This window comes from Nicotiana tabacum, chromosome 4 (genome assembly GCF_000715075.1).
Source record: "Nicotiana tabacum cultivar K326 chromosome 4, ASM71507v2, whole genome shotgun sequence".
Lineage (NCBI taxonomy): Eukaryota > Viridiplantae > Streptophyta > Magnoliopsida > Solanales > Solanaceae > Nicotiana > Nicotiana tabacum.
The window spans coordinates 24,920,173-24,944,063 of NC_134083.1; the positions used below are offsets into that span (position 1 = coordinate 24,920,173).

The 23,891-nt window shown below is 36.1% G+C and overlaps 1 protein-coding gene across 1 annotated transcript; it reads right to left on the reverse strand.

Moving 5' to 3' along the window:
* Nucleotides 1–6,082: 6,082 nt before the first annotated feature.
* Nucleotides 6,083–6,481, reverse strand: LOC142179834 (uncharacterized). Its single transcript, XM_075250718.1, has one exon. It carries the CDS (start codon nt 6,479–6,481, stop codon nt 6,083–6,085), a length of 399 nt encoding a protein of 132 aa, XP_075106819.1.
* Nucleotides 6,482–23,891: the final 17,410 nt, after the last annotated feature.

Genomic DNA, 23,891 nt, shown 5'->3' on the forward strand with positions numbered 1-23,891 from the left:
TAGTATTTATGGATCCACTTAATCCACAGAATGCCTTTCTTAGTCTTCAAGTCCCAGTAAATCTTTATTATGAATGCTTTGTTCCACAGTTTAAGGTTTGTGAGATTCAATCCCCCTGTTTTCTTTGGCATACACATCCTACTCCAAGCTACTAGTGATTTTCTGGTGAGTTCATTTGCTCCTAACCAGATAAAACTTTTTCAATATCTTTATATAGCTTTCATCACCTTAGCTTGTATGATAAACATTTATGCCCAATAAGATTAATATCAAAGAGCACTGACTTTACCAATTGGACTATGCCTGCATATGATAACTTCTTAGCTGTCTATGATGAAATTCTTATTGTGATCTTGGTTATTAGAGGCTGCCATTCTACCAATTTCAGTTTTCTAGTAGCCAGTGGTATGCCCAGGTCCCTAAATGGTAAGTCACCCTGTCTATATCCAATTGCATGTTGGATTTCCTGCTTGATTGCTTCTAAGACCCCCCTCCCCCCATAATAGATAGTGCTCTTAGATTGATTAGCCTGCAACCCTGAAGCATTTGTAAATATACCAAACTTTTTATGTAAGAGCCCTACAGAGATTTTATCACCTTTAGAAAATATGAGGAGATCATCTGCAAAGCACATATGTGTGATATTTAGTTTAGAGCATTTTGGGTGATACTTAAACTGCTTCTCTTCCTTTAGGGTGCTGAGACTTCTACTCAAATATTCCATAATAATAGCAAATAGGAAGGGAGACATTGAATCTCCTTGTCGAAGTCCTCTGGCAGTATCAAAGGGTGGGGTTGATTCACCATTTATAACTATGGAGTAGTTAACAGTGGTAACATACTCCATCACCCATCTGATAAACTTTTGAGGAAAATGCAACTCTATCAACATTTGCTTCAAGAATCTCCAATCCACAGTGTCATATGCCTTCTGAATATCCACCTTAATCATGCATCTAGGTGATATATATTTTTTTGTATATATTTTCACCAATTCAAGAGCCATAATCACATTATCTGCTACCTTCTTTTCTGGGATAAATCCTGATTGAGTCTCTGTAATAATGGTTGCAATCACCTTCTGGATTCTACCTGCAGGGAGTTTAGCTATGATCTTATATAGGACAGTGCAACAGGAAATTGGCCTATACTCCTTGATTGTAGCAGGATTGGCTACCTTTGGTATCAGGGTGACTACTGTACAATTGATTCCTCTGTACATTTTGCCTGTTATGAAGAAATCTTGCACAGCTTCAATGATTTCACTTTTAATGACTGACCAGGCTCTTTTATAAAATACAACATTATAACCATCCACACCTGGAGCTTTGACATCTCCTATAGACTGAAGCCCTGCATAGATCTCCTCCTCTGTCACATCCTCACATATTTAGAGTTGTTGAGCATGATTCAGTACATTCCCCCTTCTCATGATTGTCTTTCTTACTGCTATCACATTATACAGAGCTGATCTCATAAGTGATTTATAAAATTGTATTATCTCTTGCTTCTGTTAATCTTCCTCCCTCTTGAGACTCTAACTCTAGTATTTGTTTCTTCTGCTTTCTGTCTTTTATAACAACTGAAAAATAGCTAGTATTGGCATCTCCAATTTTTATCCATCTTGCCCTGGCTTTTTGTTGCAATGCACCTTCTTCAATCATAGACCACTTCTCAAGTTGACATATAATCTTCTTTTTTGCCATTGCTAACTCATCTGAGTATTGATGTCTTATTTTGAGTTGTATTTCTTGGAGATCTTCTCTTGCTTGGTTGATTTTTGTTGCTACACCTTTGAACTTAGTCTCATTTAATCTTTTTAGTTTCTCCCTTAATTCCTTCTGTTTCAACCAGATATTCCTCATCTTATGCAAGTAAAGTTTCTATTTCCAGTTTTTCTCCACTAGGTGGAGAAAATCCTCATGAGTTGCCCACACATTAAAAAATTTGAATGCAGCTCTGACCCTTGGCTCCCTAATATTAGTGGCTATCGTCATAGGACAATGGTCTGATATATGTGGGAGTTTATACTCATTAATCAAGTGGCCATATTTTACCATCCATTTAGCATTTCCCAGTGCTCTATCTATTCTGCTCCATATTCTATCACCCCCTTGCTGCTTGTTTGTCCAAGTATAATAGTCTCCTTTCAAGGGCAATTTATTTAGCATCAGTTGTTGGATACATTCTGTGAAATCCTTTATCTCATAGCTAGTGGTTGTTGCTCGTTTCAATCTATTTTGTGGACTCAAGATAGAGTTGAAATCTCCCCAAATAATCCATAGTTTAGTTTTTGCTTGAGACAAATTACTCAATTGCTGCCATAAATCTTCCCTCTGCTCCATTGTATTGTATCCATAGACTATTGTCATTTCACAATCTATTTATTGATTCATGCTCATCACTTTACAATGAATAAGTTGTGCTTCTTTCTTCAGAACTTCAATCTTATAAGCAGTATTGTACTAGAGTAATCAAATCCTACCATTCTGTGCATGATTATAATTGTTTTCAAATTCCCGACATGGGGCAATTTTATTATATACTGCTTGTGCTCTATGCTCTTTCACCCTTGTCTCCACTAATCCTACTACTTTAACTCTGTTTTCTTTGAGATAATTAGCTAATTCTTTCTGTTTATATCTCTTATTTATTCCCCTCATATTCCATATTAACCATGACATATAAATCCCCTACCTATATCAGTAGGTAGGAGTTGTCTCATCACATCATCTTCACATTGCAGTATATCAAATTCATTTCTCACTGGAATAGCAGCCTCAATTAGTTGATTTACAGGTCGACCATTAATTTTTTTGGCTGCCTTCCCTTTTAGTAATTGCTTATCTTTAGATTGTGGGTTCAATTCCTCTGTATCTACTCTCTCTTTTGGTTGTTGCATACTTAGTTTCCTTCTGCTCATCATTAGCTTCAGCTGAATCTCTTTTATCCTCCTTTGGTACTCAGGTTTATACCGCCTTCTTAGGTCTTTGCTTCTTCTTTTGACTGTTGTTATTCATATGTTCCTCCTTTTTTAAATCCTTTATTTTCTGCTTTGTACAGTTATGCCCTATCGTTAGGCATTCTTCACAGTAATATGGTTTCCATTCAAATACTACTGATTGTTAGAATTGTCACGGTCCAAAATCCTACCACAGGCGTCGTGATGGCACTTAGTCTCTAAGACTAGGTAATTCAATTATAATTATAATTCAAGCCATTTTTTTAAAAAAACATATAATTTAATACACGTGTCGAAACCCACATCGAAAATAATTATAACACATTTCCAAGACTGGTAATACTGAGTCACGAACTCTATCTGAATACATGTAATGAATCTCAAAAATCGAATATACAACATTGTTCGAATAAGAGTTGACGGTACAATAAAATGAAAAGACTCCAAGGGACTGCGACGACTAAGCAGCTCTACCTTGAATCCTTGCGATCAACACACTAACTCTACTCGAGTCCGATATCTCCAATACCTGACTCTGCACAAAAATGTACAGAAGTATAGTATGAGTATACCACAGTCGGTACCTAGTAAGTATCAAGACTAACCTCGGTGGAGTAGTGACGAGGTACAGTCAAGACACTCCCTAGTCAAATAACTTGTGCAATATAGCAGTATACAATAGTACTGGAAAATAACTAGCAATGATAACAACAAAATCAACTAGTGATATAACAACAAGGCAACAAGAACATCATAATTATTGCTCAGACGAATAAGGAACACAAGTACAACCAATTAAACATGTCCTTCAAATATAAATCTTTCACATATAATTCTTTCGAATAAATACCTTCAGAATATAATTCTTTGAAATAATATTTTAAATATAATTCTTTCAAATAAAAATCACCTTGTGACACCTCATTTCAAAATCATAAACATATGGGTCTCAGCCCACTTCCATATTTTCACGGCACCTCGTGCCCATATTTCTATCACAACTGCACGGACAACTCGCGTGCCAATAATATCAATGTATATAAGATCCACATGATCAATTTATTTCCACTAAAGTGAGTTTATAATTTTTAAATCAAGTAAGAAATCAACAAAGAAATGAATTTATTTTAGAAATAATTTGGGTGAAGAAAATAACACTGCACTTAAATTAAAGCATCAGATAAACTACTAACTTGGATGTAAAATTATTTAATTTAAAACATAATAATAATTTTATTTATTTAAATCAATTCAATCATCGAAAATCAGTAAGAAAAACAAGAAATATTCTTCTTTAGAGTCTCGTGCTAAAAAGCCAAAGCCAACACAATACAACTAGGAGCACAAAATACATAATAATAAAGTCAACTAGTACATCACGGAAGAAGACAAGAATTTACATATTAAATAAAACAAAATCACCCAAGACAAGAATATAAATAAAGAAATATCAACAGGGCACTTTCAAGGTACCGCCTCATAGTCCCAAATCATAAATAAATTTACAATATCTCATTTTCTTATATCACCGCGGGAGCCTTCACATTTCATTTTTTTAAAGAAATTATTTTTTTCGAAATAGCATCCTGCATTTTAGCCACCCTTATCATACCGCATGACTTTTAGTAGTTCTCCTACTAGCCACGCGTTTCAAGCCACCCTTATCTCACCGCATGCATTTCAACACCCTGGCCTTATATCACTGCATGCATATCAATATCACAATATTTCACAAATCGCACCTCAAGTGCCCAAATATCTTAGCATAATACAACTTGCACCTCAAGTACTCACATATCACAACATATCACAAATTGCACATCAAGTGCTCAAATATTACAATATATCACAAATTCTACATCAAGTACTCAAATATTATAACATATCACAAATTGCACATCAAGTGCTCAAATAGTATAACTTTCCACAGAAATCAATAATACATTATTTTTCCACAGTAAGGAGCCCACGACTCGATCCTAATGTGTACAACATCTTAACAAAATGTTCGGGAGTGAACAACTCAACCAAATAATATTTCACAATTTGGCACTTTGCCTCAATATGATTCACGACCTTTATAATTCAATTTCAAATTTTCAACAACGTGAATTGAAAAGTAATTCATCAAGGAACAACACCTCTTTTAAATCACAACTTCAAGAAATAAATAGATTTATTCATCTTATTAACTAAATTTTTTTATTTAAATTATATGTAGGTAAAATCAATAATGAAAGTGTTTTCCATATTCAGTCGACCATAACTCTCTTTACAAATGTCCAAATGATAAATGGTTTAATTTTCTGGAAACTAGAATCAAAGAGCTACAACTTTAGTGTTTTGATAATTTTTATATTCCTTATAGATTTCGAGATATAAGCTTCCAAAGTCAGCTCTGTGATTGCACCAGTTGCTGTCCAAAAATAACTTCTGCAGCAGAAAAATTCCAGCAGCTCTTTTTGTCCGTTATCCATTCCGTTAACCTTCCAAAATCCACCCGAGATCCTCGGGACCTTAACCAAATATACCAACATGTCTTAAAATAGAATACGAACTTAGTTGAGGCTTGAAACTATGTCAAACAATGCCGAAATTACGAATCACGCATCGAATCGAATTATGAGTTTTCAAATCTTCCAACTTCTATATTTTGCGCCGAAACGTATCAAATCAATTCCGATTGACGTCAAATTTTGCACACAAGTCATAAATGATATAAAGGATCTATGAAAATTTTCATAACTGAATTCCGACTCCGATATCAATAAGTCAACTCCCCGGTCAAACTTCCCAAAAATTCAACTTTCGCCATTTCAAGCAAAATTTCATTACGGACTTCCAAAATATTTTTCGGACACGCTCCTAAATCCAAAATCACCATACGGAGCTATTGAAATTATCAAAATTCTATTGCGGGGTCGTTTGCTCAAAAGTCAACTCTCCGATCAACTCTTTCTATTTAAGCTTCAAAAATGAGAATTGTTCTTTAAATTAAATTTCGAATCTTCTGAAAATCAAACTCGACAATACACGCGGGTCATAATACATATTACGAAATTGCTCGAGACCTTATGTAGCTGAATGGGGCATAGATTCTTAAAATGACAAGTCGGGTCATTACAGGAATGTTTTCCCTGATGGATCCATCACAGTCACTTCATCTGGTAGTGGCTTGGTGACATTGACCTCTATAAGCATTCTAGCAAATGAGATTCTGGTTTGCTTTGATGTACATTTATCTGCATACTTTGGTACTCCAATCGCACTAGTTATCCTACTCAATGAATCCGGGCTCCAGCAACTTATAGGTAGGCTACGAAATTTAACCCACAAAGGCAGCTCTGTAAGGAACTCAACATTAAAATCAAACTCTGGACACCATTGTTTCAATATCATAGGTTTGTTGTTGATGCTATATGGACCTGCATACTGTACTTCATTCAGATCTGCTATCAATTGGAATTTAATAATATAATAGCCTTCTTCGTGATAATACACCTCAGGTTCTGCCACCATATTCCAATTTTGAGCCACATATCGTTTCATATAGTTATAGCCTGGTGTTTCACCTATCACATATACTACTAAAGCAGCCTTCTATTTATCAGCTTCCCTATTCGTTTCTTCCTTATCAAGCTTGACCATTAGACTATCTTCAACCAATTCTGGTGGTATGTAATCGAGTGACATACCGTTAGTTGCTGCACGATTCCGATTGAATAGCCCAGACCAGGTGGGATCTGGAGCTTGGCCTTTTGCAGTCTGCTCAGGTTTCCTCAAATCTAGTTGTTTGATCTGCGTTGATTGTTGTTGCTCATTAATTCCTGTCAATTGCAGTTGCAGAAGTTCACTTAAGTTCAATTTCTTAGCTCCGGTGGTCGTTTTGCTTGCCGAAATCAGCGGAGATAGAAGTGGAAATTGGGTTGCTAATGATGTAATCACTCGCTGTTCACTTCCATTTTCTAGGATTTCAGCTATCACCCTAGCACTGACTGAGCTTCCCACTGTTATAATTGCTTGTTTCTTCGGTCGTCCTCGCCCTCTGTCCATGGCTGCCGCCGTCGGCGTGCGTTTGCTTAACTTGCGCCGATAGCCCTAAAGCCTTGGGTCAATCAAAATTTTTTTTTCAGCGTCACTTTCACTGGAAGGGTAGACTGCCCTTCGTCCCGTTCTCATGTAAGGCGTGGTTTCTTTCGAGTCTTCTGGAGATGAAACCGGCCCACGTATAACATATTAAAACAAACAAAGTTACATAATATTTGAAAGAAATGCTTGCACGTCAGATTTCAGATTTTCATCCTTGTATGGAAGTTCAAAAACCGTACTATCTAATAGTGGTGTACATGGGTCGGGTTGATTCGAATTTTCTAATTACCAAACCAAATCAATTGTATCGGGTTATTAAATCTAAATACCAAACCAAACCAATAAAAGTCGGGTTTTTAAATCTCAGTTTTTCTCGGATTTTTCGGGTTTTCGGATTTTTTCGAGTTTATTTTCATAAAGTCTTCATAGCATAAAACGTAAAATTTATACTCCAAATATTTCTTTAATTGTAGTAAGACAGAACTATATAAGGTGTTTTTCAATAAAATAACATAAATATGAGATGAGTCATGGCAATGTACTAAAATATTCAACAATAAATATAATAAAATCGCATAAAATAAATATTATTAATAAACCACAATGAAAACAAACATAATTTAAAATTATGACTAATAAGTACTAATATTATTTACATGACTAACCACTAAAAGAAAAATAAGTTATACATTTTATCTAAACCATGAAAAAACTAAAAAATAGATATCCAACACTATTTTCATGCACAGTACAATTGAATTGATTGTCTTTTATTAGCATTAATATTGATTTGATTTTGGTTTAGGATTTATTTGAGTTACTAACATTTATGGACTACAAAACTTATTGAAGCATCTAAAAATTATAAGCTCAAGCTTGAAATAATACGTTAAAAGATAAAATTATAAAAAATCTTGAGAAATATTTATAAACTACACTAACATAAATATTTTTATGTATTAAATATATTTAAAACTTCTATACATATAATGTCGGGTTGGTTTGGTTTCGGTTTGACTTTTTTTAGTTAAAACCAAACCAAACCAAATATGGTCGGGTTTTTTTTTCCAACACCAAACCAAACCATAGTCGGGTTTTTTTTTCTCGGTTTGACTCGGATTATCGGATTGATGCGGTTTGTCGATTTTATTTGTACACCCCTACTATTCTAGATCTGTTTTACTAATTAAAGTATTACCCATTAATTTTGCTCAAATATTCATTAATTGTTCTTGACATAGGTTCTTTTCCAATTTCTTATATAAGCTTGAATACAGAAAAAATTAATACTCTTAATCAAATATAAAAAGTTAAAAATCAAAAGTTATTATGATATCAAAGATTTTTGTTAAGTAACATTTATTTTAAATGTGCAAGATGTAATATTATAATTCTCATACGTATCTTATCATGTTCTTTCCTTAGCTGAAGCCTTCCATAATCTTTAAAGTTAATAAAAAATAGATAAAATACATAAATAGCCACCTAAACTATATACCAATTCCCTGTTACATATTTTTTGACGACGAATATTATCTTGCACACTCAATATTTTCAGAGTGTGTCTAATACGCACTACTTCGGCACAGATAGCATGCACATGTCTAACAAACAAAGTAAGCGCCTAAAACCTCTAAATTTCAGTCCAGATCCTTAATTAAATGTCATGTGTCATAATTTTTTAACACATGGCACTAGTGGGCCCCGTTATTCTATTCATTTCTTCTTTTTCTCTTGTATTTCTTCTTTTCTTTTCATCTTCATTTTTTTCCGATCGTTAATTAAGTGCATGTTCTCTTTCTCCCTCATTTTTTCTCCAAAGCAAGATCTAATCTTTTGTGCCCTATCGTCCCCATTTAAGCTTCTATGGTACTTTCTGTTATGTTTTTATTTTTCACGGCAGTTGATTGAAAGGGACGGTGGCTATGGAGTTTTGGGGTTTTCAGGTGAAGCAATTTTGGGGTCTCGTTCTATGATAATTTTCACGGCTAGGTTAATTATTTTTAATTTTGGAGTCTCTTTCTATGATACTTTCAGTTATTTTGGACGGATTTTTTTAAATCACCTTACGACGAACTGTTCTTCAGGAAATCAAGACTGGGAAATCACCTTCCAATTTTGGCACTTCAATCTTCAAATTACCTTCGTCGAAAGAAAATTTAATAGTGTTGGTGAACCCACTTCTTAATTTGCTTTTTATTTTCCTTTCCCAAATCATCTTCCGGTGAACTCAAATGTCTACACCGAATTAAAGCCAATTTTGAAGTGGGTTTTTGGTCTTACGTTATAATCTAGCTTGCTATTATCTCAAGATTTCTGATTCTTCGCGCTTACTTGAGATTTTCTATTTTAATTTTGGTTTGAATCGGAAGGTGGTGACCTGGATTATTCTAGTTGTCAGCGGTAATGGATAATTCATCGGAGAAGAGAGAGATGAAAGGGAGAAGATGGTTAAGGGGTATAGTTGTAATTTTAAGTATTTTATTTTTTTAATAAAAATAACGACACGTGTCACAACTTTGTTGGTGCGTGATACTACACATATTTAAAAAATTGGTCAAGAAAAAAGCAGTGTGTATTAGACACACTATGGAAAGGTTGAGTGTGTAAGATAATATTCATCGTCAGAAAGTGTGTAAGAGGGATTTGGTGCATAGTTCAGGTGGCTACTATGACTATTTTCAACCAAAAGATAAAAAAAAAATGAAAGAAAAAAAAAAAAGCGGAACAGGGCGAGTGAACGCGGGTACAAATACTATGTTGGGAGAGGCGAGTTGAAATTTCGTGAATTAAGACAAAACCCGCTCCGCCCATTGCCATCCCTAAATAAACTCACTAAGCAAACAAAGATTCAAATTGCTACTACATCTTCATTTATGGTACTAACATCACCAACACCAACATATTTAATGAAAAATCCCACCATTTATACTTTGTTGTAGAGTTGAACGAGTAGAAGCACCAGAATAGCATAAAATTGCAAATAAGAATTCATTTTGCAAATGTCAAAATGAAAGATCCTTCACTATGTAATCAAATCTTGATGGCTTTTTCCCAACCTAATTACCCTGAGTTGGGTATTTCATGATTTTTCACTTTCATATTTCATGAATTTGACACAACGGAAATACTTGATTTCAAAGTTTGGTTTATGTAAAATTTTGTGTTAGTTGAGTTACATAAAATCTCTCCTGTTTAAACTACAGACGCTAACTAAGTGAACAGAGGGAGAAACAAATCAAGTCAATCAAAAAAAGCATGCCATTGATTGAAACAAAAGAAGAACCAAAGAATTCTTTTTAAAACCTGTAAATAAACTGAAATAAAGCTTTACCACTTACTAGGAAAATCTTCTAAATGCTTCGGATCTAAAAAAATTGTTCACTTTTATTAACGCAAGAGACTGTAACAACCCGACCGATCGTTTTGAGTATTACAGTCCCGTTCCCTCATTTACTGCTCAATTTATGCCTTACAGTTGATTTATGACTTATCAAGTTAGTTGATTCGGGTCCGGAAGGATTTCGGAGTGAAATGAGGCACTTAGTCTCATAATTAAAAACTTAAGTTTGAAAAGTTGACCGGATATTCACTTATGTGTAAACAACCTCGGAATTGAATTCTGATGATTTCAATAGCTCCGTATGGTGATTTTAGACTTAGGAGTGTATCCGAAAAATATTTTGGAGGTCCGTAGTAGAATTAGGCTTGAAATGGCGAAAGTCGATTTTTTGAAAAGTTTAACCAGGGGTTGATTTTTTGATATCGGAGTCGGAATCTACTTCTGAAAATTTTCATAGCTCCGTTATGTTATTTATGACTTGTGTGCAAAATTTGAGGTCAATCGGACGTGATTTGATAGGTTCCGGCGTCGTTTGTAGAAATTAGAAGTTTCAAAGTTCATTAGGCTTGAATTGAGGTGTGATTCGTGATTTTAGCGTTGTTTGATGTGATTCGATGCTTCGACTAAGTTCGTATGATATTTTAGGACTTGTTGGTATATTTGGTTGAGCTCCCGAGGGGGCTCGGGTGAGTTTCGGGGTGATTTCGGACCATTTTCAAGCCATTTTTAATTGTTGGTTTCTGCCTACAGAGGTGTGCATTACGATCGCGAATATTTGGCCGCGTTCGCGAAGAGCAAACAGCAGTTTAGAACCTTGTGAATCGCGATCGTGGAAGCTCTTTCGCGATCGCATAGAACAAAATCTATGTTGCACTGACCGAATTTTGGAAGCTTATATCTCGCAATCTATAAGGAATTTGGAGAAAATCCAAAAATAAAAGTCGTAGCTCTTGATGTCTAGTTTTCAGAATTGTAAACCATTTTTCATTTGGAGTTGTGTACAAAATGTTATTATGCATAAACTATAGGCTATTTGGGAAGAGTTTGGAAATCTCTGTTACACAGGGCTAATTTTGGAAGCTTATATCTAACAATCTATAAGGAATTGGGAGATGAGTAACACATAAAAGTTATAGTACATGAGCAATTTTGGGGCTGAAAAGTTTTGTGCTTCGCGATCGCGAAGCATTTTCCACTATCACGACTCGAAATTTCCCACCGACGGGACCGTGATGGCGCCTAACATTTCACTTGCTAGGCAAGCCAACGTTAGAGAATCATTAAACTAATTCCTTATTTTCATTCAATAAATAACAATAATTAACTAAGATGAAATATAATAAGTGCGGAATATTATAAAACTGTATTAATTACTACCACCCGGATCTGGAGTCACAATTCACGAGCATTCAAGAATTTACTACAAGTAATAGTCTGAAAAAAATACAACTGTCTCAATGAAAGAAAACAGTAGGACATAAAAGGTAGATGGGGACTTCAAGGTCTGTGAACGCCGACAGATCTACCTTGAGTCTCCGAACAGCGGACCAATAGCAAAATTTCGATCAACCTGAGTCGTGCCAAAATCTGCACAAAAAGTGCAGAGTGCAGCATCAGTACAACCGACCCCATGTACTGGTAAGTGTTGAGCCTAACCTCGACGAAGTAGTGACGAGGCTAGGACAAAACACTCACATATAACCTGAACAATATAATCATGCTAGTGGCAACAACAGTGAATAAAAAAATAACGTAGAAATAATGGGAAAGGGACATACAGTGGGGTAATACAATATAAAGAGTGAGAATAATGAAAAGACAGAATTAAACCGAAAATCCTTAAACGAATTGAGCAAATAAAACAGCAAAGGAAAACTGCACGGCATCACCCTTTGTGCTTTTACTCTCAACCTCACTGAATAAATAAATAAATAGAACGGCACGTCATCACCCTTCGTGCTTTTACTCTCAAGCTCACCAAATAAATAAATAAAATGGCACGGTATCACCCTTCGTGATTTTAAACCTCATAATATATACGGCATCACCCTTCGTGCTTTTACACTCTTCCTCACAATATAAATAATGCATGCACGGCATCACCCTTCGTACTTTACACTCCTCCTCACAAATCATAAAATCAATAACAACTGATAGATAGGAGTACCACAAAGAAACCAGTATTTTACCCATAATCAATAGCACAATGTAACCTCAACCTTGAATCAATATTCGAAAGTTACCAAATCTCAGTGAAACCAGATATAAGTCACCCAACATTTCAAATAACCCGCTAAGTATGGATAGTAGAATTTAAGGCTACAAAATAGACAAGAATAGAATTTCACTCGCATGCTATGACTCGACAACGACGCATAGATGCTCGTCACCTCACATATACATCTTATTTAACAATCAAACACGTAGCAAATGAACACATAATGCATATTCCATCAAGCCAAAGTTAGACACGATACTTACCATGCTCTGAAAGCCACTTAATTCTCAATCACAGCTTTTCCTCTAGAATTCACCTCCAAACCACTCGTATCTATTCAAAGATGATTCAATAATATCAAATATTGCTAAAGGAATCAATTATATTGCATAAATTAAATTTTCCAAATTTTCCTCCAAAAAGTCAAAAATTGACCCCGGGCCCGCTTGGTTAAAACCCGAGGTTTGGACCAAAATTCATTTACCCATTCACTCCCGAGCCCGAATATATAATTGGTTTTGGAATCCGACCTCAAATCGAGGTCTAAATCCCCAAATTTCCGAAATCCCTAGTTTCTACCCTAACCCCTAATTCTACCATGAAAACTCTAGATTTTAGGTTGATAATTCAAGAAACGTAATGGGTACTTGAAATAAAATGATTTAGAATCACTTATCAATACTTTGGGGAAGAAATGACTCTTGAAAAATCGCCTCACACCGTTTGGTTTTTGAGAAAAATAAATTTTTGGCTAAATCTCGTGTTTGGATTCTATTAAGTGTTGGGCGACAGTGTTCATCGCGTTCGCGAGAGCACTGTCGCATTCGCGAAGAGTATAGGCTTCCAAGCCTTCGCGTTCACGAGACAGTGATCGCGTTCGCGGTGAAGAAAAGGCTGACCCCCCCCCCCCCAATGCCTAACATTACGCGTTCGCGAAGGGTAATGCCCCCATCGCTTCGCGTTCGCGACCAATCCTTCGCCTTCACGAAGAAGAAATCCCGGCTTCATCAATTTACTCTTCGCGTTCGTGAGAGTACCTTCACGAACGCAAAGAAGGATATGCCAGACACCAGAATCTGCAGAAAACCAGATTTTTCCCAAGTCCAAAATATCCTGTGGCCTATCCGAAACTCACCCGAGCCCGCGGGGCTCCTAACCAAACATGCACACAAGTTTAAAAATATCATACGGACCTGCTCGCGTGATCAAATCGCCAAATAACACCTAAAACTCTAAATTTATCACTAAATCAAATAAAATTCTCAAGAACACTTTAAAGTTACTATTTTCTCAACCAAAGGTCTGAATCACGTCAAATCAACTTCGTTTCTCACCAAATTTCACAGACGAGTCTTAAATATCATAATGAACCTGTACCGAACTTCGAAACTAAAATACGGACCCGGCACTCACAAATGCCAAACATCAATCAATTCTTAAAAATAATTAATTTTTAGACTTTTAATTTTTATCAAAAATTCATAACTCAAGCTAGGGACCTCCGAATTCGATTCCGGGCATATGTCCATGTCCCATAATTCGATACAGATCCACCGGAACCATCAAAATACAGATCCGGACCCGTTTACCAAAAATGTTGACCGAAGTCAATTAAAATCAACTTTTAAGGCAAAAATTATTATTTTTATTAATTTTCAACATGAAAACTTTCCGAAAATATGCCCGTACTGTGCATGTAAATCGAGGAGGGTAAAAATGATTTTAAGGCTTAAAAGTGCATATTCGAGTTCTAAAACATAAGATGACCTTTTGGGTCATCACAGCCTTAGATTACAAAAACTCTGTTTATGTACTTTTCAAACATAAGATGTATTTACTTCATATCAGCTTCGTAAATTCTATTCTTAGAAGCTTATAATTTGTACTACCAGTTCTTGGGGAATGTATAAGATTAAGATTTTTTTTTACTTAAACTGCTTTAATAATTATTAATAGAATTGGATAGTTGATAATTGGCTTACCTAACGGGTTGGGTTAGATGCCATAACGACTAGTTGGATTTTGGGTCGTGACAAGTTGGTATCAGAGCCCTAGGTTCATAGGTTCTACGAGTCATGAGCAAGTGTCTAGTAGAGTCTTGCGGATCGGTATGATGACGTTCATGCTTATCTTCGAGAGGCTACAAGGCATTTAGAATATATACTTCCCATCTTTCTTTCCTTATCGTGCGGAATTGATTCAGCTTGAAATATAACTCTTTGAATTCCTTCCACGTATTCGTATGCACACATGAGCGCTCGGTATCAGATGTGCATCACCGAGCTTGTGATTCTATGAACGAGGTTCGAGGTGTGTATTCAGTGTTTTGGTGATGGGCCAGTCTGGAGGACTTGAGGCCATGGTTAGACCGCAGCTTGAGCTCAGTAGCTTCAGTTGTAACTTGTACATTTGGACTCATATGTCTGGTAATGCCCCTACGAGTGGAATTTGTGACTCGATGAGCGGTGAAATGGCTTTGTGATAAGTATGATGTAACTGCAGGATGTGTTATGATGATGTGAATGTGGCGAGAAATGTTTCCTTGAAGTGTAAAAGAAGGCCATTGGGTGCTTGATTTTCGATTTGATGTGACGTACAGTCTCGAGTGAATGTTTTGAAGGATCTTTCATGCTGTTAAATTCTGGGACAAACTAAATTCTCATGTCTTGTTAATAAGATTGGACTTGGAAATATTAAGTGATTGCATAGTAATTGTGACTGCGAAAGGGTATAACAAGATACCAATTTGAGGCTAAGCAGGTGGGTTATCTCTCGCGGAGTAATCTACGTAGGTGTGTTCCTTATAATGTGAATGGAGAGTTTCTCTTCTGCCAGCAGGGCATATATGATGAGATTTGAATTTGAATCTAGTTGAGAAAGTTGACTTAAGTGTTAAGAGAATAAATTCGAGCTTAGCGGATAATTGAGGTATTTTATGATTGGTGTTGCATGAGCTTGAGAAGAATTTTTGTTGTACTGACTATGGTATTATGGCGGCAATAGAGTATGGATATTGTGAGTTATCGAGTGTTTAAAATTATGGCTTTGAGCCAAGCGGGGAGTCTACTATTGACAATTCAATTTATGATTTTGTGTCAAAATTTGTTTGTTCTGGTCAGAAGTATACTTGTGGATTAGTTATAACTTGCAAAGGTGGAGTTCGAGAATGACTCGAGTAAGGAAATTTCTGGATACGGGTTATGGCACTTTATTAAAATATGAAAATCATGGGATGAGTAAGTTGTTAATTGTGAATGATGTAGTATGTACGGAGTATGAATTTGATCAGTGGTGTTAAGGCAGGATTACCTATTTGAGTGATGTTGTGCTAATGAGGCATGTGTCTTTCAGCCCATTTGAGCGGTGCAATTTGGATTTGAACAAAGTGGGTGACTCTCGAGAAAGTTCCAATAGGTTTAAGGTTTATATAGAGCAATTGAGAATTTCTCCTGACTTGTGTATGGATAAAATCTGAGATTTGCATTTGATGGTTCCTGGACTTGCGAAAATTCTATATGACTATGGATTCTATATTTTAGTATAAGGAAGGTAAGAAGAACAATTTCAAATTCACATAAGGTATTTTTAGAGTGAGTGTTACAGTTGTGGCAATTATGGAGGTGCTCAAGAAGAATACATTGACTTATGGGCCTTAGGGCGGTGTAGTTTTATGTTAGGGTGTCTTATAGTAAATTGTGGTTAAATATCGTGGTGTTTTAGCAAGGAGAAGTATCAATCTGAAGACAAATTCGGAAGGGACTCAGAGAAATAGGACAACTGGGTAGTAGACTGGACTAGTATGTTAATGGTAGGATCGGTCTTTTAGGTAATTACGATGTGGTAAGACTTTATAAATGTTTTGGTAATCTGCGTGGCTTGATTGAGTTAGAGAGATTCAGTTCTGATGGCTTGATTATGTGCAAATGGATTCCAAAGTATTCTCGAGGATTTCTACCACGGTTTGAGATGGGTCTTTTTCTACCGGCCTGAGGAGCATGTTGAGTATTGTGATTTTCTACTAGATGGGATCAAATGGAAGGCTTTTGGCTGATCAGATATGTATTATACTTGTGACTCAGAATGATTATGAGGTTCTAGTATTTTTTCATATAATGGTATGATAGATGTGTTGTGTTGTGTGGGATTAGGATTTACATGTACAGGGTGACAGTTCAGTCTTGAAGAGAAGGTAACGAATGTTGGACAGCATGGTCAGTTTCAGATATTTCGATGAATGTTATAACTGCTCGGTAATTCCTGAGAAGGGTGCGCATTTCAGAAGGCGCGTTGTGTTTTGACTTACATATGTTCATCGATATTGCAGTACTCACCTGGTTGATAGATTTCTGATATTCAAATTATTGCTATGTGGCACGGAAGAATTATGAAAGTATTCCTGATAGGATTATCGTGAATGGAATATGTGTTAGTCATTTTAGTGCTGGAGTTGGGATCAGTTACGGTGATTCATGTGTTCGATGAATTTGGAGACTGGGAGTTCTCAGAAGTATATTATTTCGGGGTTGCGACCTATTTGAGGTGACTATTTTATTTAAAACTCGGTGGAGGCACTAGTTGCGTTAATTATTTGTAATTGCTATGCGCTATGAGTGTGCATATATGTGAGGTTTGAGCCCATGTGCGGGCATTAGAACAAGTATTCATACTCGGAAGAATGCTTGGGCTATAATATGCCTAGAGTTGACTGTTAAGCGTAAAGTTATAATGTTTTCCGTATTCGTACCTTTGTTGAGAACTATCTGGGCTATACTTGAGGTTACAAAGAAGATGATTCCCTATATAAACTGGATAGTTATTAATTCTGCGTTAAAAAAATTACTGATGTGAAGTATGATAGCAGACTTTGCATATGCTTACACTATGGCATGCTATTTATACCAGTTCAGGAGCATGAGAATCTTATTTCGTTATCATATACAAGTGTACTTATTTAATTGCTCATGTATGATATGCTGGGACTGGAGGCCTGTGACCATGCCGGGCGATTCATATTATTGGCACGTGAGTTGTCCGTACCGTGTGTAAGAATTCTATTTCTATAATAATTTATCTTATCTATTAATTTTCTTCCTCTACAATTGTACACATGCACCTACAATTATCCTCTTCACGAAACTTGAGGAGTTGGTTGTAACATTGCGGTTGTGGTGGTGCTTGTTGAACTTGCAATATGGTTCTCTTCCTTGAGACATCTCCCATATTTGGGTACACAGATTGCACAGTTTGTGGATCTGAGTTATATTGGTGCGGCATGTCGGGGGATAGTTTGTTTAATAATATATGGTCATTGGACCTAGAATAGGTATTATCAGGTTCGATTACGGTATATTCGGGAGCATAATATTGAAAGTCCGCTTAGGAGGGGATTATGGTTCTGGTTGGGACGAGGGAGCTCCATGGCTAGTTGATCTGATGAGTAGTTATGAGTTTTTGAATGTTTCTTTCATCATTGGCAGTGTACGAAGGTTTCGGAATAAGGTTCTGTCGAATGCGGGGTTTTACACTAGTACTTGGTTGGTTTTGAGTAGTTATTGTAATCAGAAATGGTGCTACGAGTATGCGAGTTATGTAGTGTGTTATGTGATTATATCTGGGATTATGGTTATGGTTGGATACAGCTTGTTCAGGCTTATACAGTGTGTAGATGTGAGATTCGGGTCTTGAAAAGAATTCTAGATGTTAGAAATTTGGCTACATGGTTTTTGGGCTAAGGTTAAATTAATGATTATCAGTTATGTTGTGTGGTCAGGCCTATATAGAATAGGGTGACGTGAGATCACCCCGAGTATGTGCGTGGTAAGGTGGAATAGAGATTTGAAGGTTAAGAACAACTCTTGGCACTTTCGAGGACGTACGTATGTTTAAGTGGGGTAGAATGTAACGACCCGACCGATCATTTTGAGTATTATAAGATCGTTCCCCTATTTACTGCTCAATTTATGCTTTACAGTTGATTTATGACTTATCGGGTTAATTGGTTTGGGTCCGAAAAGATTTCGAAGTGAAATGAGACACTTAGTCTCATAATTAAAAACTTAAGTTGAAAAACTTGACCGGATATTCAATTATGTGTAAACGACCTCGGAATTGAATTTTGATGATTTTAATAGCTCCATAAGGTGATTTTGGACTTAGGAGCGTATCCGAAAAATATTTTGGAGGTCCGTAGTGGAATTATGCTTGAAATGGCGAAAGTCAAATTTTTGGAAAGTTTGACCGGGGGGTTGACTTTTTGATATCGGGGTCGGAATCCAGTTCTGAAAATTTTTATGGCTCAGTTATGTCATTTATGACTTGTGTGCAAAATTTGAGGTCAATCGGACGTGATTTGATAGGTTCCGGCGTCGTTTATAAAAATTTAAAGTTTCAAAGTTCATTAGGCTTGAATTGAGGTGCGATTCGTGGTTTTAGTATTGTTTGGTGTGATTCGAGGCTTCGACTAAGTTCGTATGATGTTTGAGGACTCGTTGGTATATTTGGTTGAGGTCCCGAGGGGGCTCGGGTGAGTTTCGGGGTGGTTTCGGACCATTTTTAGGCCATTTTTAATTGCTGGTTTCTGCCTACAGTGGTGTGCATCGCGATCGCAAACATTTAGTCGCGTTCACGAAGAGCAAACAGCAGTTTGGAACCTTGTGAATCGCGATCGCGGAAGCTCTTTCGCGATCGCGTAGAACAAAATCTCTGCTGCACTGACTCGACTTTGGAAGCTTATATCTCGTAATCTATAAAGAATTTGGAGATAATCCAAAGATAAAAGTTGTAGTTCTTGATGTCTAGTTTTCCGAAATGTAAACCATTTGTCATTTGGAGTTGTGTACAAAATGTTATGATAGATATACTATAGGTTATCTGGGAAGAGTTTGGAAATCTTTGTTGCACAGGGCAGATTTTGGAAGCTTATATCTAGCAATTTATAAGGAATTGGGAGATGAGTAACAAATAAAAGTTATAGCCCTTGGTGTCTAGTCTTTAGAAAGTTAAACCATTTACAATTTAGAATTTTGTACAAAATGTTATGACCATTATACTAGAGGTTGTCTGGAAGAGTTGGGGAGTTTGTTCTTCGCGATCGCGAAGCATTTTCCGCGATCGCGAAGACTAAATGTCTGGACAGAAGATATATTTTGAGGTTTCGGCCATTTTAATACATTTGGAGCTACGGAGCTCGGATTGAAGCGATTTTGAGGCAATTTTCACCATATGGATTGGGGTAAGTGATTCTAATTCGATTTTGGTTAAATTACATGAATTTATTATTATTTTTATCAACAAATTAGTGTTTTGGGTTGAAAATAGTAAAAGAATTCATAGACTTTAATTGAGGATTTGAAGGCCGATTTTTAGTCGGATTTGAATAATTTTGGTATGGTTGGACTCGTGATTGAATGAGGGTTCGAATTTTGTGAGTTTTATCGAATTTCCGAAATGTGGGCCCCATAGGTGATTTTTGGGGCGTAATTTTGGATTTTGAAAAATATTAGTATTTTGATATGGAATTAATTTCTATAATTTTTGTGGGCCGAATCAAATTAATTGTGACTAGATTCAAGCCGTTTGAAAGTTGATACGCGCAGAATTGAATTTCTGGAGCATTGCTTAACTTGATCGACATTGAATTTGGCTTGTTCGAGGTAAGTAACTTTTCTAATCTTGGAGCTGAGGGTATGAACCCTGAATACATGTATTATGCGAATTGTTAGGAGACGACGCACATGCTAGTTGACGGGCGTGTGGACGTGCACTATGAAAATTTTGACATAATTATTTCCGTGAAATCTTATAGTAAACTAATCTTGGCATTTTCCTTGTATTGTCATATGTTAAAGGAATTTTAGCTGAGAATCATACTGAAAATCATGTTGAGGCTATGTGTCAGTATTATTGGGACCCACAGAGGTCGTATTGAAATGAATTATTTATTTTAAATTGAAAATTCATACTCAGTCATATTCGTTTCATTGCATATCATATCTCAGTCTCTGTTGTTATTTATTGAAACATCATATCATCATTTTCGGGCTATTTTCATGACATTGTGAGCCCGAGAGACTAGAGAGATTGATGACTGAGTGAGACCGATGGTCTGATTGTGAGGATAATTATGGGATCGGGTTGCACGCCGCAACAGGCCAGATTGGATTATTATAGCACGTGAGTTGTCCGTGCCGATCCAGATATTATTATAGCACGTGAGTTGTCCGTGCAATACGTGAGTTGTCCGTGTAGATTATAGCGCTTGGGCTGAAGGAGCCCCTCCGGAGTCTGTACACACCCCCAGTGAGCGCGGGTACCTACTGAGTGCGAGTGCCGAGTGCGAGTGCCGAGCAATTGGGAGGACTGAGTGATTGTGAGGACTGAGTGACTGTGAGGACTGAGTGACGGGGAGGACTGAGTGAAATGATACTCTGAGAGTATGCATATGATTTTATCACTGAGTTGCATCGCATTGACATGCACACATGACATACAGACATAGAGATATATTTTTCTCATGTTGTACAGTATCACATCATTCATGATTTCTCATACATGTTGACAGATGGGCATAGTGATGCATTTATTTTTACACAGGTTATCTGGAAAGAAAATGAAACATCTTATTTATTATTAAAAGAATTTTGGAAAAATTATTATTTTCAAACTTATTCATATTTTTGGCAACTTCGGTAAACGATTTGGGTTTTCACTGATGTACTTGAAAGAAAGAATTATTATTTTTGAAACCATGATTTAGCTGAGTATTTTATCTCTGAGTTACTTCTTGTATTATTTGCTCTATGTGGTTATGGAATGTTGTGGACTATTGGTTTTTGGACCCGACCTTGGTAAAAGCTCGTCACTGCTTTCAACCTAAGGTTAGGTTTGTTACTTACTCAATACATGGGGTCGGTTGTACTGATACTATACTTCTGTACATTGCATGCAGATGTTGGATGATATTGTTGTTGTGCTCGATGGTTGCCGGATTTGAAGATGTACTTGCGTTCTTATTCATGGTAGCCTTAGATTACAAAAACTTTGTTTATGTACTTTTCAAATAGAATATGTATTTACTTCATATCAGCTTTGTAAATTCTATTCTTAGAAACTCATGATTTGTACTACCAGTTATTGGGGAATGTATAAGATTAAAATTTTTCTTTACTTAAAATGCTTTAATAATTGTTAATGGAATTGGATAGTTGATAATTGGTTTACCTAGCGGGTTGGGTTAGGTGCCATCACGACTAGTTGGATTTTGGGTCGTGACAGAGACAAGAACAATAGTATATAGGAATTAGCTGACTAGGGTTTTATGTTTTTTGACTTTTGGGATGAATTGAGATTAGTTTAGGGAATAATGTTATATTTGGGGATGGGGGAAATCGAGTAAACTCCAGGCGAGCGGGAACTGGGAAGTTGGGAATTGATTGTTTTAGTGATTTAAAGAATAAAAAGAAAAATTACGTTAGTAGAAATAGAAAGAAAAGAAATATTTAAGATCTTCTAAATCTCTTCTGTTTAAACTACAGATGCTAACTAAGAGAACAGAGGGAGAAACAAATCAAGCCAATCAAAAAAAGCATGCCATTGATTGAAACAAAAGAAGAACCAAAGAATTCTTTTTAAAACTTGTAAATAAACTGAAATAAAGCTTTACCACTTACTAGGAAAATCTTCTAAATGCTTCAGATCTAAAATATTTGTTCACTTTTATCAACGAAAGAGACAGGAACAATAGTATATAGGAATTAGCTTACTATGGTTTTATGTTTTTTGACTTTTGGGATGAATTGAGATTAGTTTAGGAAATAATATTATATTTGGGAATGGGGAAATCGACTAAACTCCAGGTGGGCGGGAACCGAAAAGTTGGGAATTGATTGTTTTAGTGATTTAAAGAATAAAAAGAAAAATTACATTAGTAGAAATAGAAAGAAAAGAAATATTTAAGAAATAAAAATTAAACAAAAAATTTGGTAGGGGTTTTGATCCCTTGACCTTAGGCTGCTGGAGCTAAGGGGCCAAAACTAATGATCCACATCGGCCTCTTTTGACCATGTGTTCCGCCTCTTTTGTTCCGCCTCTTTTGACCATGTGTTCCGCCTCTTTTGACCATGTGTTCCATCAAATGTGTGTGTGCGCACGCGCGCGCGCGTTATGTATTTTATATATATACTTTAACCCGAGGACTACGAGTCTACGAGTTCACGTGAACCACATTTTCTAAGGTGGATCCGCCCTTGAGTATATTAGACATCCATAGTTTAAATTTCACTCACGTTTAAGTTTGTCAACGCATTGTACTAGTAAGCAACATGTCTTGTATGTAATGAGAAAAATTAGTTTCCGTCAATTTTGGAAATATTGTACCTTATCATAAACCCAATGTCCATTACCATCACCTCCATCTCCTCTGTACTGTTCTGAATCATTGTAAAAACAGACGACATAATGTTTTTAATTTTAAAAATTACCAGCTTGAGAGATGCCACTTTAGTTTGTTTCACCAAAATTCACAAATACAGAACTAAAGGGAAAACTAAAGCTTACTTTGGTAGAACCAAAGAAACAGCAACCCCAAGCAGTGAACATGATGTAAACTGTGTCTCTAACATGATAGAATTCACACGCAAAAGTAAATTAATTGCAACATGATTAGTACTTAAAATTTATTTTAAACACTACTTGCTATTCCTGTTTCGTTTACGCCACTCAGTCATCTTTGACCCAAAAATACCGATTTTGGTCTAACCAATTATATTTAAATGATGGAGAGTTAACCTTAGTATAAAATAATATAGTAAAGATGAAGTTATTGGGACCGTAGCAAATAACTAGTATATTTATCCGGATGACGGTGAATATAAGCAATAATAACAATATTCAATGATCCAAAAAAGATTCTTTCTAATAATGATTAATGATTGATAAGCCTTTGAACATTTGAGTTGTTCTTGGTTCCGGCGGAAATGCTAAGCAAGAACCTTGGTAAAAAGATGGTTTTTGTATATATGCGATAAGACAAGATTCTCACTTACAAAGTCAATGTGTTCTTTACAAATGAATATCTCATGTCCCCTATCATTGTGTCTCTTTCTACTTATAGAGAACATTTTCCTAGAAAACCCTAATAGTACATGTGCAGAGAATATCCACTAGAATATTCTCCATTATGTCTTATCTTAGAACTAGCCATTATAACCCTGTCTAAGATGCTCAACCTCGACCTTGATTCATGATGACTTTGTGATCTTGGTCTTTATTGACTCTTCAAC